This window comes from Phoxinus phoxinus (assembly GCF_949152265.1).
Source record: "Phoxinus phoxinus genome assembly, chromosome: 18".
In the NCBI taxonomy this organism is placed as follows: domain Eukaryota; kingdom Metazoa; phylum Chordata; class Actinopteri; order Cypriniformes; family Leuciscidae; genus Phoxinus; species Phoxinus phoxinus.
In genome coordinates this window covers 1,386,048-1,406,478 of record NC_136893.1, presented here as the reverse complement: position 1 = coordinate 1,406,478, position 20,431 = coordinate 1,386,048, and the positions used below count along the sequence as shown (strand labels likewise).

The 20,431-nt window shown below is 41.4% G+C and overlaps 1 protein-coding gene across 3 annotated transcripts in view; it reads right to left on the bottom strand.

The window, feature by feature from the left end:
* The window catches only part of syde2 (synapse defective 1, Rho GTPase, homolog 2 (C. elegans)), a 43,289-nt gene continuing 22,858 nt past the window's right edge, over positions 1-20,431 (bottom strand). For 2 of the 3 annotated variants that reach the window (XM_079589515.1, XM_079589516.1), the window contains exons 3-7: positions 19,651-20,431; positions 11,319-11,445; positions 8,439-8,620; positions 5,708-5,939; positions 1-4,909 (exon numbers count right to left, since the gene is read on the bottom strand). The exon at positions 19,651-20,431 is cut by the window's right edge and continues 346 nt beyond it. In XM_079589515.1, coding sequence (XP_079445641.1) covers positions 4,257-4,909; positions 5,708-5,939; positions 8,439-8,620; positions 11,319-11,445; positions 19,651-20,431 — 1,975 coding nt within the window. In that variant the 3' untranslated portion in view covers positions 1-4,256. The remainder of the gene's footprint in view (positions 4,910-5,707; positions 5,940-8,438; positions 8,621-11,318; positions 11,446-19,650) is intronic. The other variant, XR_013794963.1, reaches the window with a different exon arrangement.

Here is a 20,431-nt window from a genome sequence, read left to right as displayed (position 1 = left end):
TGAAAAACAAACTTTAATGTGATCATATACTCAATATCAGTACAAATAATATCTGCTTTAGTCGCACGTTCATCTCAGCACAACCAAACTTTTACAAAAAACGCAGCAGAGACAGGAGAAAAACAGGAATGTTTTTATCAAAGCAGCTAACAAGTTTCCTTCTTGCTGAGCATGGATCGATCTCTGTACGACAGGGAATCTGATCCCCAATCAGGCTTCAGGAAACCAGATTAAACACTCTACAGGTGCGGCCACACTAGATTTACATCAATACACATTTAAAGGCATGCATACTGAAATCTGCCATCTGGAATAGATAGTTAACACACATTATATTTATTATTCTGAATGTGTTCAAATGAGAAGTCCATATGCAAAACATCATATCCAATTTATATAGCAAAACAAGTATGTACATTTTTTTTCATACTTTTGCATACTTCAAATCTAGTGTGACCGCCTCACTGAGAGAAAACTGAGACCACGGCCACTGAAGAAACCTTTTTTTTTTACTAAAATTTATTTTCTGTGTAACAAATCCTTTATTTATATCTTGTATATCAAGCAGACTGTAGCATTTCAATCTGTGGAGACCATTGTCAGGCGAGAAGCACAATCAGAAAACGAACAGCCCGTGTACAGATTCAGTCTTGGATTCACAAGAACTGCAAATTTACAACCGAGCCATAAATGTGAGCAGCTGCCAAATGGAAAAAAACAAAACAAAATTAGAATTTCACTGTAATTAAAATGATCTCTATCTACACGCATAAATACATCCCGCTGTAGGATACACTGAGAAACACTTTATTTTTGACCGTAAAGCTTTTGACCATGCAATGCTCAAATTTCCTGCACTTTCGTGACCACAAAATACTCAAAATCCATACTCATTCTGTGACTGTGGGTTATATCATTACATAGACCCAACAATATATATATATATATATATATGTATTTAAGGCTGATCTACAGGCCAAATACTACAAGGTAGCTGACGAACATTTAAATATGCACAAACTGAAGTGTACGTCATCGAAAATACATATTCCAACTATACTCCTATATACATACATGTGTCTGTCAAATACTGATGAGTTTGTATCCCTGGACTGCTGAGAATGATGCATTTACAAATATAATGATCAAAAGTGGGACTGCTGTCGGCATGGTGTCATCATGTTACCATGATTATCACAGAGGCCATTTAGATTGCTCTTTTAATTTTTAAGTTAAATTTTGTGTTTAGGGGGCGCCCATCAAAAGCAACAAAAACATCAGCAAATTTTAAGTTATTTAAAAAAAAATTCATCATTAAAGTTCTGCCTAACTATTATTAAATATTAAATTGACTATTTACTACAAGCATATTCATTTTCCGCTGTCCATAGCTTGTTATGCAGGAGGTTTGAAGTAATTTCACAAGGAAAAGACTCAAACAACTGCTGTTTTTTTTATCTCAGACGACTGCAACCTCAACTAGACCAGCAGCGTTAGTCGCTCCCTGAATGAAAGGGTGTTCAGTGTCTGATACTGCTCTTACAGAGCCACCTTCCAGCTAAATTTATCTCCAAAACATCTACCTGAAGGTTAAAAGATTGTAGTTAAAGATCTTGATTAGAATTAGGTGCATTTAACTAGAGGTGGAGCTGAAGGTGGCCTTCCAGGAGCAGGACTGGACACCCCTGGTTTAGGGTGTAAGTGTTAGTACAGGATTAGGGTTAGGATATGACATTCAGAGTTGAGGGTCTAAGGTGCAGGGATCTCAAACAACTAGCTAACACCACCTCACTAGGTAATTTGCATTCGAGACCCCTGGTGAAGAGTTCAGGGTCATGGGGGTTGGGGTTAGGTTAAGGTGTTCAATCCCGCTCCTGGTGATCTACCTCTTTAGGTGATCCCCAATTAGCTGGTTAAAGTGTGACTGGAGGGTTGGAACTTAAGTCTATAGGAAGCAAGATTTCCAGGAGCAGGACTGAACACCTCTAGAAAAGATTAGGCTTCAGATAAGACATTAAAAGTTGAGGGTCAGGGGTGCAGGGATCTCAAACAACTGGCTAATCCACCTCACTAGGTAATTTGCATTCGAGACCCCCGATGTAGAGTTTAGGATCGTTGAGGTTTGGGTGCTCAATCCCGCTCCTGGTGATCTACCTCTTTAAGTGATCCCCAATGAGGTGGTTCAAGTGTGATTGGAGGGTTGGAACTTAAGTCTATATGAAGCAAGATCTCCAGGAGCAGGACTGAATACCTCTAGAAAAGGATTAGGCTTCAGATAAGACATTAAAAGTTGAGGGTCAGGGGCGCAGGGATCTCAAACAACTGGCTAATCCACCTCACTAGGTAATTTGCATTCGAGACCCCCGATGTAGAGTTTAGGATCGTTGAGGTTTGGGTGCTCAATCCCGCTCCTGGTGATCTACCTCTTTAAGTGATCCCCAATGAGGTGGTTCAAGTGTGATTGGAGGGTTGGAACTTAAGTCTATATGAAGCAAGATCTCCAGGAGCAGGACTGAATACCTCTAGAAAAGGATTAGGCTTTGGATATGACATTGAGAGTTGAGGGTCTAAAGTGCAGGGATCTCAAACAACTGGCTAACACCACCTTACTAGGTAATTTGCACTAAAGACCCCTGATGATTGGGTTGAGGTTTGGGCGCTCAATCCCGCTTAAGAAGATCTATCTCTTTAAGTGATCCCCAATGAGCTGGTTAAAGTGTGTTTGGAGGGTTGGAACTTAAATCTCCAGGAGCAGGACTGAACACCCCTGATTTAGAGTGAAAGTGTAAGAAAAGGATTAGACTTCGGATAAGACATTCAAAGTTGAGGGTCAAGGGCGCAGGGATCTCAAACAACTAGCTAACACCACCTCACTAGGTAATTTGCATTCGAGACCCCTGATGTAGAGTTCAAGATCGTTGAGGTTTGGGCGCTCAATCCCGCTCCTGGTGATCTACCTCTTTATGTGATCCCCAATGAGCTGGTAGAAGGGTTGGAACTTAAGTCTACGGGAAGCAAGATCTCCAGGATCAGGACTGGACACCCCTGGTTTAGGGTGTAAGTGTTAGTACAAGATTAGGGTTAGGATATGACATTCAGATTTGAGGGTCTAAGGCGCAGGGATCTCAAACAACTGGCTAACACCACCTCACTAGGTAATTTGCATTCAAGAATTCTGTTATTAATTACTTACCCTCATATTGTTCCAATCCCATAAGACTTTCGTTCATTTTAGGAACACAGCTGAAAATATTTGTAATGAAATCTGAGAGATTTCTATCCCACCACTTAAAGTCTTTTCACCTAAAATCTCTATAAAGAGATTGTAAAATAAATCCACATTAACTGCGTGGTTTAATCCAAGCCTTCTGAGGAGACACGCAAGAACCAATGAGGTTTGTTCTCACGCGTCAAGCAAGTACAGTTAAGCTTCGGTTTATGTTCGCTGATAAAAGTCTTATGGATTTGAAATGACATGCGGTGAGTAAATTATGACAGAATTTAAATTTTTGGTTGAACTATCCCTTTCATTAGAACTGGAGCTGAAGGTAGCCTTCCGGGAGCAAGACTGGACTCTCCTGGTTTAGGATAAGGTTAGGATAAAACACTCATAGTTTAGGAAGTAGAGTGCAGGGATCTCAAACTACTCGTTAAAACCACCTAACTGGGTAATCTGCATTTGAGACATCTGGTATAGGGTTAGGGTAGGGTGTTCAATCCCGCTCCTGGTGACCTACCTCTTTAAGTGAAACCCGAAGACCTTGATTAGCTGGTTCAAGTGTGTTTGGAGGTTTTGGAACTGAAGTCTACAGGAAGCCGGATCACCACGAGCAGGATTGAGTTCCCCTGGTTTAGGATCTGGGATGTATCTGTAGTACCTAGTTCTCCCATTGTAAGGCTTTACACCTGTACCTGAACTAGCCGTGCCTCTAACAGCAGGCCCCATAAGTGCATTGGTTTTCATCGTAATGTTTTGTACCTCTGTAGAAAGTAAAAAGCTCTCGCTGTCGTAAGCACCACCTTGACACAATGAAGGCACCTGGCGCACCCCTCAGGGTTCAATGAGTTCTTCTCATAAGAAGAAAAACAATAACGCGATCAACAACATGGAGACCAGGAGACAAACAAAAACACAAATCAGAAGTGAGGAATGTCTTCTTGTACATGCATCCCAAGTGTGCATGGGAGCGAGAACGTTCCATAGCGCTTAAGTCTGTAGGGAATCACCACCATATTTCCACTGTCCTGTTAAAGAGTCAATAACCTACGTTGAGCTTGTTCTTGTTGAGCTCTCTCTCCAGGTTGCCAATGAGTGTGTCTATGCTCTCCTGCAAGTCCCGTAGGTTGACCCTGTTGCTTAGTACTGGGCTGATCTCCTGGATCTTCATGTAGGCCTGGTAGGTGTGCTCTTTGGGTCTGTGCTCCTCGTAATCGGGGAGGATCTGATCGCAGGGGCTGATAGGTAGAGGTTCCTCTACTTGTAGCCTATCCAACTCTCCTGTATCCTCTTCCTCACTCAATTCCTCCTCTATCTGCATTTCCTCAACCCTCTCCATTGCCTCATCCACCTCGGGAAACTCTTGTTCAGGGACCACAACTTCAGTACCCTTTGGTAAATCCTCCTGTCCCACGTTCAGAGGCTCTTCGCTGGGAACGTCGTCATAGTCGGCCTCCTCCAGGCAGCTCGGTTGGAGGTACGTTTCCCGGCATCGGCTCCAGTCCCCGGCGTAGCGGTTACTGGGACTGTCCAGACGTCCAGGTCTGGGTCGCAAAACTCCAGCCATGTCCGCCTCAGTTAAATTCAACACCTGTGGACGCTCTTTTCTCCTCCTCACGGCAGCCGTCACCACTGGGAGCGACTCCATCAGGGCAGGAACCGGAGATGAAGATTTACCCTGAGCGTCCACAACTAAAAGAGAAAGAAAACAATGGGGTTATTCACTTGAATACAAATTAATTACACATTTCAGATGATGAGAGAATACATGGAATAACCAGTGTTGGGGAATGTACTTTGAAGTATTTATTTTACTAGATCGAAGCTATTAAAAGAGGCAATATCTTTGTACACATTAAAGAGATTTACTAAAATTAATGGTACTTTATTAGCACTACATGATAGAGAGAGGAGAATTTAGGCATTTAGACTTTTAGTTAGTTACTCCCCAACACTGACAATAACATATAGGGTTTTTTTCATAAAAAACTCAAAGCATGCAGAACAAATGAGATAGATACCACAAGACAAAAATCGCAAAAAATTTTTTTTGACTTTTTTAGCCGTCTAAAACACTATTTAGGTGAATTTAAACAATGGCTAAGTTGCTAAACGCATCTTGTTGTCATGTAAGGACCCTGTTCATGTTGGACAGACATTTTAATTGCATGTTGTGTCTGTTAAGAGGCACAGAAACACTCTTTATGAATATGCCCCATAACTGCCGTTAGCGGAGTGAGCTCTGGGCATTAGCGGTAGCAGCTCGTGTTGCAAACACCAATCCGGTTCGGGTTTTTCTATAGACAGTTCTCACAACGGTATAACGATCAAGATTAACTTAAACATTGCCCGGAGTTCTCCTTTAAGGCTAGAATTTCTATGTACACACAACCTGTTAAGCATATATGATGGCCAGAGCTGGAGCAGATAGTGAAGCACCTCGATGATTATAATGATCATAATGAATAATAAGGAGTGTGTTGCTCTCACCGGGCCAGAGCTGCAGTAGATAGTGGAGCACCTCGATGTGCTTCTTGAAGTGCAGAGCGCTGGCCAGCTCCTCGGAGTCGATGAAGACCCGGTTCCCGTGACACGACGCCTCCTGCCTCTGGCTGAGCAGAACCGGCCCGAAACACACCGCCAGGTTCTGGCAGGTCATCTTGTTCACCTCGTGATGAGACGCCACACGCTTCAGGTGATCCAGGAGCTTACGCAGGCTCGCCTGGTGAGCAGAAACCACAGGTGTAGAGAGGACCTGGCAACCATCATCGAGTAAAAGTACAGATACCGCACAGCAAAAATATCTCAACATTACAAGCGTTCGCAAAGACCCGCCCCCTTTAGTTACTGTTGCTATGTCCGGCAAGCCACGCCGCTCTCACACACACACGTTCTCACGCAGTGAACAACACATCGCGGAGCAGAGAGGACACTGACAACACACTGACAGGACAGACCAGAGTACTTTTGATATGAAACAAAGTCTCAACTTTCAAATTTTGTAATTTTTTTAAAGAAATGTAAACAATAAATAGTGTTTTGTGTCTCTTTAATGTGTGTGACAGATCGCTGTAGAGTTAAAGCCGCTCGTGAACCGATCATCTCGTCCTTCTAGTTCATTTATAGCATCAAATAAACATGAATGAACATCAGAAGGAATGTTGTTTTAACCGCAGAAAGACGTCAGTACACTCCGCTTCTCAAGCTCAAATCCTCCAACGGTAATCTACTAACTCTCCTGACTGCTCTGTCCGACAAAATGGCGGATTCGGCGGATTATGATTGGGCAGATCACCTGTCAATCAAACTCCCTGCGAAGGGTCAATTCCAATCCGGCTTAAGTAAAAGTCTTACACCGTGTCCTAACTACACGCGACGCGATAAAATTCCAGCGACAGCAAGTTGTCTGTCCACACTAGACGCGACGCGACTGTCAGACGCCACACATCAATCAAAAATCACAGCCATTCAGAACAGCGTGTGGGCGGAGTCTCTCTGTGAAAGCGCACTGCTGGCCCGCACTCGCATTGGAAATGGGTAAGGACATAATCAAATCAAGAAATAACATTATTAAAAATCAAAACATTAACAAAATATACTCATTGACTAATTTTGTTATGAAGTACAGTTGAATGTTTGCATAGAATTCAGTTTGAACGCTATATTATATGCTTTCAAAATCTGAGGTAAATTATCCATTATCGCTTGTGGCACAGTGACCTATTTTTAACTAAAAATAAATAATGTGTACTCATAACCAGTGTAATTTCTTCATATGACAATCAGTTTATTCGATCTTGTTCATAGGGAAATCAGATTCTGGCGGATCTGTCAGCCGCGACGTCGCAGAAATAGGAACCGTTTCTAAATTAGAAACTTTGCGTGTCGCCGTCGCGTCTGGTTAGGACAAAAACTCTGATTAACATGGAAAAGATCCCTTTTATCGCGTGTCGTGGCGTCGCGTGTAGTTAGGACACGGCGTTAGAGTTTCTGATTCTAACAGTACTTGAGTATTTGACTCATACTGATCGTAGGCTCATAGATGCACCTCGACACTTTAAAAAATAAACAATTGATTTGTAAGATTGTGTTTATTTTCTAAAATCAAAATAAAACTGAATATTGCAATAAATCAAGGTCAACACAACAGCGTCTTAAACGTCTACACACTCTCCAGTAGCTCAAGTGCACAAAAGGCCATAAGTGAACCAATATCCTTCGAAACGGTCTCATCAATACAGCGGATAAATAAAATACTGTTACGTAAAGTTAAATAGTGAAAGTCTACTTGCACTGGATGAGCCGCTGTCGGCCTCATCATGACCTCATCTCCTAAATCAAACCCTCGATTCAGCAAATACCTGCTAGTGCACTCGCATTCATGTGACGTAGCACTGCGGACCAGTGTGTGTGAGGAAAGGTGCAACACACACATATTTGCAGAAAAAGAAAAAGATGCCCTGCAAGATGTAATGTGTAGTTGCATTATTCATCACAAATGTATTGGAGTAAAAAGTACATTTACTTATTCAAAAATGTAATTAAGTAGAGAGTAAAAGATTTGATACTCAGTAAAACTACAAAGTAACCAAGAAGATACTTAAAGGTGCTGTGTGTAACTTTTTCTCTCTACTAAAGCATAAAAAAAACATAATATGTCTGCATATATTGAGGAAACATGCTAAGTTCACATTCTGGATTCTCAGTTATTTTACTGTGAAATATGAGTTTCCAGGCTGGGATGTTTGCTAGTGTTTTGGTCTGTGATGCTGTACGCTGCCAGTTTGCATTGTCCATTGCGCTCGTTCCTGTCGCGTGTCTCAAACCCGCGTGAGCGCTGAGTCTGAGGAGGCGGGAGAAACGACGATCTCCGATATTTTGAATCGGACTGCAGTACCTATGTCCACCACTAGCTGTCATTCTTACGGACTGCAGCTTTAAGTACAGTAACTAATTACATTTGCTAACACTTTATTTTACAGTGTCCTTGTTACATATATTTACCATAGTAATGACAGTAAATTATGCATAATTAGATGCAACTATCCCTCAACCAAACCCTAACCCTATAGTAAATACATATAGTTAATTAATATTACTCAGTACTTAAATATATAATTACACTGTAACAATGACACCTTAAAATAAAGTGCAACCTTACATTTACTCAAATACTTTACACCACTGGCAGAAACATGGATAATCCCGAATACTCCAGTACCTTCTCGACGTCGGGCAGGATCTCCATCAGGCTGACGGCGTGATCCGTGTCGATCGGGTCGTTCTCGCACACGCCGGTTCCCATGAGCAGCGGCCGCTTCGACATCGCCTCCAGAACCGACTCGTACAGCGGCGGAGTGATCAGAGGACGAGGAAGCTCTCGGAGGAAGTCCTTCAGCACGCCTGCACACACACACACACACACACATCAGAACAAACAGAAATTGAAGAAATAAAAATATATAAATAATAAAAATAAGATATAAATAAATAAATAAATAAAAATAATAAACAAATAAAATTTATTTAAAGGGGTCATGACATGAGAAACCAAATTTGCCTTGATCTTTTGGTATATACGAGGTCTTTGTGCCATTAAAACGTCCTGCAAGTTTCATAGCTTAAGACGTCCTCCCCATTATAAACGAATCATTTATTTAATCAAGCTCTAAATACAGCTCGTTCTGGATCCATGGTAAGAAGTGACGTCACGGTACGAAGTGACGTACCAGCGTTTGCATATAGACTGCCTCCAGCACAAGACAACTACGCTTAAAGCGCAAGACAACTACGCTCATTTCGTATCGCCGCGCGCCTCACAAGTGTTCAGTCGCCGGACAGCGAGTGGGTCTGTGTACAGGGAAATTACGATGCCGCAGATGTGCTGTTCCTGCTGTGGACAAACAACATCTGTGAATACGCTGCGAAAGATCCAGTCGTCAGGGGAAAATGGATGCACTTTATTTTTTGCGGACGTCTCAGTCACGGCTGTGTTAGTTTAAGCGTTTGTTCTATACATTTGAAGGATGACTGTTTTGAGAACAAATCCCAAAATGATGCTGGCTTTGCCAGAAAACTGTTGCTCAAAGATAAGTCCGTGCCGACTATTCTGGGCTCAACAACGACGACGCAAACTGTAAGTAATGTGTTTAAAACTTTAAACTACTTTTTAAATACGCTGAATCCGCAAGTGTTCTGGCTGGGGGCGTTAATAATTGATGCATAGGCACTGACGTTAGCCAATCATAACAGTGGGCGTTAACACTGAACTCTTAAAGGGGAAACACCCCCAAAACAGACTGTTTGAATCAGAGGATGAGAAACAGGGAAAAGGTCATAAATCACTACATTTTAAAAGTTTTTTGTAAAAAAAAACTATAGTAATACTATAATTGCACCTAAGGGAACATAATAATAAAATTAGAAAAACCATGTCATGACCCCTTTAAGTAAATAAAAATTACAAAAAATAATAACTAATAACTAGATTAAAATAAATGAAGAAAAACTATTAAAGAAAAAATAAACGTAAATAAACAAATAAAAGTGTCAAAAAAATGTACAAAAAAATATGATTATAAATAAATAAATGAAAAAACTAAACAAAAAACAAAACAAAAAATGTAAAAAAAACAATTTACTTAAATAAATTAAAATGTAAAAAATACATAACTATTGTAAATTGTAGATTGTAAAAAATGAAGTAAATATTTAAGTAAATAAATACACAATTCAATATTTGGTTTATGGGGCTGAATCAGAGCTGAACGAACGAACACACACACACACACACACACACACACACACACACACACACACACAAGCTTTCATTTCTATCCTTGTGAGGACATTCATAGGCGTAATGGTTTTTATACTGTACAAACTGTATATTCTATCCCCTTACACTGACCCTATCCCTAAACCTGCCAATCACAGGAGACATTCTGCATTTTTACATTTTCAAAAATATATAATTTAGTATGTTTACAATACAATAACCTTTACAATAACTTACAACTTATAATAACTTTATAACAACTGTCTGTGTTTCTACATCTTCTAAAAACTCATCCTGTGTGATTCATAAGCTTGTTTCCTCATGGGGACCAAAAAAAGCCCCACAAGGATTTCAGATTTACTGACAGAGAGATTTTCCCCCGGCCAATTAACAGACTGTAAATAGAAGCGCTAATTCAGTCAGACGTGACCTCTGACCTAGGAAGTGTGTGTGTGACAGCAGCATGTCATGAGCAGCAACTAAAGACACACACTCACAAATATATATGCTGAATAATGTTGATATGTAAATGTGGGCTATATATAGCAGACTGATTGGCTGGTGGCCAGATGCATGATGGGACTTTGAGCCACACATTAAAGCCAAGTAAACACCACCTGCTCGTACAAAACTACACAGTGGGCATCAAGCTCACACACACACACACACACACACACACACACACACACACACACACACACACACACACACACACACACACACACACACACACACACACACACACACACACACACACACACACACACACACACACCAATGCTTTAACACACAACTGAAATGAAAGCACATGAAACTCTGCAATGTTGTTTTTAAAGTCTCTTCTGCAAATCAATACTGCATTTGTGTGTGTGTGTGTGTGTGTGTCTGATTATTATGTGTTTGTGTGTGTGTGTGTGTGTGTGTGTCCGTGTCATACGGCCATTCCTGTATCTATGAAGCCCCTCCTCCTGAAAAGCACACTGTGCTCTGATTGGTCGGCTTCGAGTGTGTTTGGGAAATGTCCCGCCCCTTACCATAACCGCCAGTTTAACACACTACTAACTAACTCAACCAGGCCCCGCCCCTTTATTCTGCATCTTAATTATTATAATGAGGAATATTGTGACGTGTTCGCTCCCGGGAGAAACTCGAGACTACAATGGAGGCGTTTCAGGAGTTCAGAAACACTGACTCTGATATAGAGAATGACTCTACATTACACACTCAAGAATGATGGAAAAAGAAGAATAGAAGCTCTTTATTGCTCCAAAAATAGGCGTGAATAGTGTGTAAATGTAACACACGTGTTATGCGCGTTCATACCTGTGATGACGTTGATATCCGGGTAGTTGTTTTCCGAGAGCTCGACGCTGTGACTGTCCCTCTCGAACGCTTCCCGAAGCTCCTTCTTCACCGCAGCCGAACCACAGAGACGATACAGACCCACCACCTGTCAATCAAACACACCAGCTGTCAATCAAACACACCAGCTGTCAATCAAACACACCAGCTGTCAATCAAACACACCAGCTGTCAATCAAACACACCTCCTGTCAATCAAACACACCTCCTGTCAATCAAACACACCAGCTGTCAATCAAACACACCAGCTGTCAATCAAACACACCTCCTGTCAATCAAACACACCAGCTGTCAATCAAACACACCAGCTGTCAATCAAACACACCAGCTGTCAATCAAACACACCTCCTGTCGATCAAACACACCTCCTGTCAATCAAACACACCTCCTGTCGATCAAACACACCTCCTGTCAATCAAACACACCAGCTGTCAATCAAACACACCTCCTGTCAATCAAACACACCAGCTGTCAATCAAACACACCAGCTGTCAATCAAACACACCTCCTGTCAATCAAACACACCAGCTGTCAATCAAACACACCAGCTGTCAATCAAACACACCAGCTGTCAATCAAACACACCTCCTGTCGATCAAACACACCTCCTGTCAATCAAACACACCTCCTGTCGATCAAACACACCTCCTGTCAATCAAACACACCAGCTGTCAATCAAACACACCTCCTGTCAATCAAACACACCAGCTGTCAATCAAACACACCAGCTGTCAATCAAACACACCAGCTGTCGATCAAACACACCAGCTGTCGATTAAACACACCACCTGTCGATCAAACACACCAGCTGTCGATCAAACACACACCAGCTGTCGATCAAACACACCACCTGTCAATCAAACACACCAGCTGTCAATCAAACACACCAGCTGTCGATCAAACACACCAGGTGTCAATCAAACACACCAGCTGTCGATCAAACACACCTCCTGTCAATCAAACACACCAGCTGTCGATCAAACACACCACCTGTCAATCAAACACACCAGCTGTCAATCAAACACACCAGCTGTCGATCAAACACACCAGGTGTCAATCAAACACACCAGCTGTCGATCAAACACACCTCCTGTCAATCAAACACACCAGCTGTCGATCAAACACACCAGCTGTCAATCAAACACACCAGCTGTCAATCAAACACACCACCTGTCGATCAAACACACCACCTGTTGATCAAATACACACAACCTTTATACGCCCCAGCAAAACCATCACACAACGTTAAACTACAATCACCATAGTGTTAATTAAGAGGAAATGTGTGTGTGTGTATGTGTGTGTGAGTGAGTATGTGTGTGTGTGTGTGTGTGTGTGTGTGTATGTGTGTATGAGTGTTTGAGCGTGTGTGTGTTTGAATGTCTCTGTGTGTGTGTGTGTGTGTGTATGTGTGTATGAGTGTTTGAGCGTGTGTGTGTGTGTGTGTGTGTGTGTGTGTAAGTGTTTGAATGTCTCTGTGTGTGAGTGTGTGTGAGAGTGTATATACATTTTTGTACAGTACAAGAGAGGATAAGTATAAGCCTCTTCATTGTTGAATATGTATAAATATGACAGTTTATTATCCACTTCTGAATAACATTTCCTGTCGGCTGGAGGACTGGAAAGATCCGGAGTCTTAACCTGCATGACAAAACAACCTTCCTATGACACACACATACACACACACACACACACACACATACACACACACACACACACACACACACACACACACACACACACACACACACACACACACACACACACACACACACACACACACACACACACACACACACACACACACACACAAACACACACACACAAACACACACACACACACACACACACAGAGAATATAGTTCACAGGGTTCAGTGCGCATTACACTAGTGTTCACATCCACAACACAGAAGAACATCCCCACACTGAGACACAGCAGCTCGACTCAGACCAGCGGTGTGTGTGTGTGTGTGTTTGTTTGTGTGTGTCTGTGTGTGTGTCTGTCTGTGTGCGTGTCTGAGTGTGCGTGTGTGTGCGCGCGTGCGTGTCTGTGTGCGTGTCTGAGTGTGTGTGTGTCTGTCTGTAAGCGTGTCTGAGTGTGTGTGTGTGTGTGTTTATGTCTGTGTGCGTGTCTGAGTGTGTGTGTGTGTGTGTGTCTGTCTGTGTGTGTCTGTCTGTGTGCGCGCGTGTGTGTCTGTGTGCGTGTCTGAGTGTGTGTGTGTCTGTCTGTATGTGTGTGTCTGTCTGTGTGCGTGTCTGAGTGTGTGTGTGTGTGTGTGTGTGTCTGTCTGTGTGTGTGAGTGTGCGTGTCTGAGTGTGTGTGTGAGTGTGCGTGTCTGAGTGTGTGTGTGTGTGTGTGTCTGTCTGTGTGCGTGTGTGTGCGCGCGTGTGTGTCTGTGTGCGTGTCTGAGTGTGTGTGTGTCTGTCTGTGTGTGTGTGTATGTGTGTGTCTGTCTGTCTGTGTGCGTGTCTGAGTGTGTGTGTCTGTCTGTGTGTGTGTGTATGTGTGTGTCTGTCTGTGTGCGTGTCTGAGTGTGTGTGTGTCTGTCTGTGTGTGTGAGTGTGCGTGTCTGAGTGTGTGTGTGAGTGTGCGTGTCTGAGTGTGTGTGTGTGTGTGTGTGTGTGTGTGTGTGTGTGCTAAACTCTAAAAATGTCAGCCAGAGGAAATAATAGCTTGTTAAAAACAGCGGAGGAGTTCCTGAATCCACCAAAAGCTTCCTCTTCTCTTCCTCTACTGAAGGACACGTCCTGACTCAGTTCCTTCATGTGACACACACTCCACGCGGCCGCTAACGTGACGTGCGTTAAACCCAACGAGGAATTTCTCATTTGGGCAGCAGCCAAACGTCACAAAGACGGCTCTTTAGCAGCTCAAACCTTAGAGGTCACCGGCTAATAATGCGTCAAAACAACAGTGACCCTGGATCACAAAACCAGTCACAAGGGTAAATTATTTGAAACTGAGATTCATACATCTTATGAAAGCTGAATAAATAATCTGTCCACTGATGTGTGGTTTGTTAGGATAGGACAATATTTGGTCGAGACACAACTATTGAAAATCTGGAATCTGAGGAGCAAAAAAATGTAAACATTGAGAAAATCTGCTTTAAAGTTGTGCATTTATGTTCACGATTGTGCTGCATTCACTCACAAAAATACATGTTTTATATATTTACGGTAGGACATTTACTAAATATCTTCATGGAACATGATCTTAATATCCTCATGATTTTTGGCATAAAAGAAAAATGGATAATTTTGACCCATACAGTGTATAGTTGCTATTGCCACAGATATACCCGTGCGGCTCCAGACTGGGTTTGGGATCAAGGGTCACATGAGCAATAATAATTCCGAAATTTTTAAAGAGAATTTATGAATTCAAAGGTACAGTTCACCCAATATAAAAATATAATATAAATAACCATGCAATTTTGTTGTATGGTAAAAGAGCATCTTGTCATCCAGCCTATAGGAACGTAAATCAACATGAGGTCAAAAATGACTCAATTGTTGTTTTCAATGAAAGGAATGTACTATATTTTAGTTTGATAATATTTTTTATTTAATATTGTGTATTTTTAGAGGATTTTATGGTACTACATTATATTTATGCTGTATTTATAATCCATTTATTCACTTTTTAAACATAGACCTGAAAATGTAATTTCCAACTTAATCTGTGGTAAATCTTGAACGCTTTAGAGCGACAGACTGAAGTTTGATCTCTTGTTAAAGACGACACTTGCAGATTATTGCTGAGGGGAAAAAAGGTTTAAAAAGTGAACTTAAAAAAGTTACGTTTATTGTTATGAAAAATGCACAAAAATACAATTTTCAATTGTTATATGAAATATATATTTTCAAAAACTCGTTTAACTGTAAAATTGCAAGAAAATCAAAGCGATAAATGTAAACCAGTCGTGCTCCAGATGTGAGGCTGATATCTCAGTAAATGAGCGTTCAGTGAGAGTGTGTTCGGCTGCAGTACCAAACGCTTCCACTAGAGGAAACTCTCATTCATTTACAATCATTTCTGACCGCGAGAAACACAAAGTGCCGATTTATTTCAGGACCATTTAATCTTTTAAAATCAAGTCCATGATTTTTTTGTGTGTTCACATTAGCAAGTGATAAAACCTTTACCACGTTTCGTACCATTCTGATAAAGTAAAAAACAAAAAACGTAACATTTTTCGTTAAAAAATGACCCAAGAGCCCCAGAGGGGTAAACAGGGAAGAAGGGCTGGGGAAAAACCCTCACGGCACACGGCCAATCATTAACCCACACAAACACACACACCGGCTGGATGTTTTCCCGCGGCCATAGTTCATAAGAAGCATTCCTTCAGCATACGTGACCTTCGTATGTCGTGCGTCTTAAGACACACTATAAAAGCTTTGGTAACGTTCCCACACACAGCGATCAGCAAAAGCTTTGACATTAAAACAAGTTCACTTATTTCAGTTCCCAAGCATATTATAGTCATGCTAATTCAGTGAACTAAATACAGAACATAGAATATACTTCATATTGTGACCCTGGACCACAAAACCAGTCACATGGGTACATTTTATGAAATTGAGATTTATATTACATCTGAAAGCTGCATAAATAATCTCTCCATTGATGTGTGGTTTGTTAGGATAGGACAATATTTGGTCGAGACACAACTATTGAAAATCTGGAATCTGAGGAGCAAAAAAATGTAAACATTGAGAAAATCTCCTTTAAAGTTGTGCATTTATGTTCACGATTGTGCTGCATTCACTCACACAAATACATGTTTTATATATTTACGGTAGGACATTTACTGAATATCTTCATGGAACATGATCTTAATATCCTCATGATTTTTGGCATAAAAGAAAAATGGATAATTTTGACCCATACAGTGTATAGTTGCTATTGCCACAGATATACCCGTGCGGCTCCAGACTGGGTTTGTGCTCCAGGGTCACATTAGCTTTTAAAAAGCAGTGAACACAATTAATCGTCTTAAACTGTAGTGTGCTCGTTTGTTGTCATGTGACCGAGCATATTCACATTAGTAGAAACATCTAATTATCGTCTCAGAAATAAATGCAATAATTGCACATTTGTGCATTTCTGGTGCAGTGATACCACAGAAATACCGCAGTGAGAAATGGCAGTTTTAGCTGTAGTGTAGGATACTTCAATACTGCAGTATATAGTGCAAAACAAACAAGAAAAAAGCTGAAAAAATGGTATGCAATAGTATGAAGTATGCAATAACCAATGTTTTAAACTAGTATGCTGCACTTGTCACATGACCTCACTATGTTGCATGAATCCAGGAACAATTCTTGTTGGTTTTGGCTACAAATGTAGTTGTTCCTTCAGATGCTAACAAATCTTAAATACTGCATACTAACTTAAAATAGTATGTGACTTTTTTTATGAAATTTTGGCCGATGCCGATAACCGATAATTCTTTATGTGAAAGCCGATAACCGATATATTGGTTGTACACTCAATCCAAAATTGTATATAATTTCCGATTATTTACAAAAATATAAGAGCCTGATACAAAAACCGAAGTCTCACCATTAAAAGCCATGGGTTAGGGTTAGTATATCGGCATTTGGCTTTAATATATCGGCACATTTTCTTATCAGGCCCAACACGATAACATTAAAAATGACTATATATCGGCCTATACCGATATGGTCACCGATATATCATTCCTAGCTACACAGTTGTCACATGACCTTGCTAGGTTACATCATCTAAAAAAAATTACAGCACAACAGTGCAATTTCAAAGAAGCGAAAGAAAAACTTGATATACAGATATACTGTGTGTGTATGTATTTATAAATATCAGATATATGGGCTTTAGCTGTAGATTTAGCATTCAGAGGCTAATAACACTTCACAAAAGGGTCATCTGAGGTAAAAACAGCAACTTTAAAGCCTTCCCAAAGGATCTACTTTACACATAAAGGGGCTGAAACTTTCTCAGCTGGTCCAGAATCAGATTTTCCATGTGTGTGTGTTGGGGTACATCTGATCTGAGAACAGCAGACAAGAGTTGTTGTGAGGGTTGACAGCAGACACACTTGGTGGGATGAATGGACGAGAACAGCATTAAACTCTGGGTGACACTGTAACAGAGACAGATTGTGTGTGTGTGTGTGTGTGTGTGTGTGTGTGTGTGTGTGTGTGTGTGTAACGGAGATGAATGGCTAGAACTTTGGCAATATGCCTGTGCACACAAACCATGGAGAGGCCTTGCTGAGCTTGTTTGTGTGAGTGTGTAATGTCCATGGACAGGGACTTTAGAACGGTTGGCGAGCTCATTTTAACCAAAGCCCAACAAATGAGAAGAAGACACTCATACACTTCAAGGCAAAGTCCGTAATTTCTGGGCAACTAGGCTACATTCATACTGCAAGTCTTAGTGCTCCATTTTTTTGTTTAGCTGTTCATAGAATTTCTAAATGCGGATTTGAGTGTGAACTGGTAACGATCTTGAACGGTCCCGCATGTGCAAAAGATAAACAAAGATTTAGCCAGAGCCATATCACCATATAGCCTAAGACTGGTCCCCCACTGAAGCTGAGCAGGGAAAGAGGTGTTAGTGAGGCCAGTAGGGGGCGCTCAGCCTGTGGTCTGTTCAAACCAAGTTTCACACACATTTCTACTGCTCTTTCTGACCCATCACTGGTAGTTAGGGATGGGACGATTACTGGTATCACGATAAACCACGATAAAATGTACTGACGGTTAGCATTATCGTTTAAAATTTAATTATCATTAAAACCGTGTTTGATTATCGTGATTTTAATAACTTACTGTAGCCTAAATCCTGTCCAGCCAGCAACAGTCTGACGCGGGCGCAGCGCGCAATGTTGTTGTTTTTTTATTCGAGAAGGAATGGCGGATGGCAGTGACCGTGTTCGGGAGATTTTTCAGCCTTTTAAGAGGACCAAATCTGAGGTGTGGTTATATTTTGCCTTTTACAAAAGTCCTGAGGGAAACTTAATCGAGGATGGTCACCCTGTCTGCAGGACAAAAAGTCGCTGCAATAGAAACTCTTCAAATCTGCCGAGTCGTCTTGTGTGACCATCACACACTGTTGAATAGCGAACGCAAGGCAAGTTAATGACTACAATACCAAAACTACGCCTGGGAAATAATTGGACACGAAATGTTATTTTGAGTTGAAATATTTGATCTCACTCGCTTGAAATAAACGTGAAGCTTCCGCGACAAAAAGTTTGCAGCAAGTGGCTTTGAGCCAAGGACGAACGAACAAGTTAAAACAAGACTATTATTAAGAGTGCCATTTATGGGATAGTAATGTATAGATACATTGTACACTTATTACACCGATTCTTTTTTTTTTACCACATAATTACGGGGACATATTGAATTGAGATTAATGTTTTAAATCTTACCCGTTTATAAATCTATTTTGTACAGCGTAACGTTACAAAACAATCGTCCAGACAAGATGATCACAACAATATTATCAATCTCTGTAAACAATAAATCAACTCTGATTTCATTTTCAATACAATCAAAAACGGAGACGCAAGACGGCAAGTTGTATTTGAATAAAACGAGAGCGAGTCCGTTGTAATACATGGAAGTGCGCTTATAATACGTTGCTATGGCGACGGTCATTATAAGAAAGGAAATGCCACAGAATAGAATCTATTCAAAATCTAACAAAATCGTGATAATATTGATAATCACAATAATTTTGGTCACTATAATCGTGATATGAAATTTTCATACTGTCCCAAACTCTTCTAGGACTCTTTTGAAGGTGCCACCTTGTGATGCGGCTCATAAAGTCGACGTATCAATGGATTATTTATAGTTACAGATTAAATTGGAATAGGAGAACTTTGTACCAAGTAATTTGATATCAAAATATTTATACAGTTCACATTTAGGCCAGTAGGGGGCGCTCAGCCTGTGGTCTGTTCAAACCAAACGGCAACCTTCCTGTCTACTAGTGCGATTAAACTAAACTGCAAAACTCCAAGCAAGTTACACACACATTTCCACTGCTCTTTCTGACCCATCACTGGTAGTCCCGTTTCAAACTCTTCTAGGACTCTTTTAAAGGTGCCACCTTGTGAAGCGGCTCATTAAGTCGACGTATCAATGGCTTATTTATAGTTACAGATTAAATTGGAATAGGAGAACTTTGTACCAAGTAATTTGACATAAAAAATGTACACAGTTCACCTTTAAATTGGAGATTTGACAAGGAACTGCATGCCGGTTAAAGAGCCTAAAAGATCAGCTCACCTGACAACCCCTCCTCTCGATCTCAGAGATGCATTTCTCGATAAGTAGTGGAACCATTAATCCAGATGCTTCCCGTTCCACCACGCACCGAGCCTCTACGCCGAAGACCTGCGTTTCGTGATCCCCTTCCGGGCCATCGAGAGAGTTCTGCCTCTGCTCCATGAGACTTAGCTTTACGTAGATCATCCCGCGCGGTTCCAGTCGGACCGCAAGCTGGTGTGTCTTACTCACACGAAACAACGCCGGGAGAATCACGGATCCATGGCAGCACACCCGGTTCCGTCGTGGCGTTGATTCCCAGCTGAAGACCACAAGTTTGAGGTGCTGAGCGTTCTCCAGGTCAATGTTAAAGGTGTGGTCCATGTCCAGAAAGGCCGTGCGACAGGTTAGCAAAGCCGTACGAGCTTTATTGACAGAGTCCACCTGAATGGCACAGTAGACATTGCGGGAATCAACCCGCGGTGGCTTCAAGTCCTCAGCACCATAGAAGTGCAAACTCATTAATCCCGAGATGAACGTTAGGCACTTCGGCTGCTCGGAGAAACTGTACGACCGGAAGGCATCGATATCCAGCTCTGTGCCGGGAAGCTTCGGACTTCCGCCATTCCCATTGGGATCTCGGACTTTATAGTTCTTTCTTTCCGAGTTGCCGTGTTTCCCCGACTTGGCCACAAGTTCAGGCGAGTCTCCGTCACTTAGATAACCTCCCTTACTTGCCGATTTGGGAATGCCGCCGCAGTTGCTCCTTCTTTTATCAAAGTTGTGCTGAGTAGAAACACTG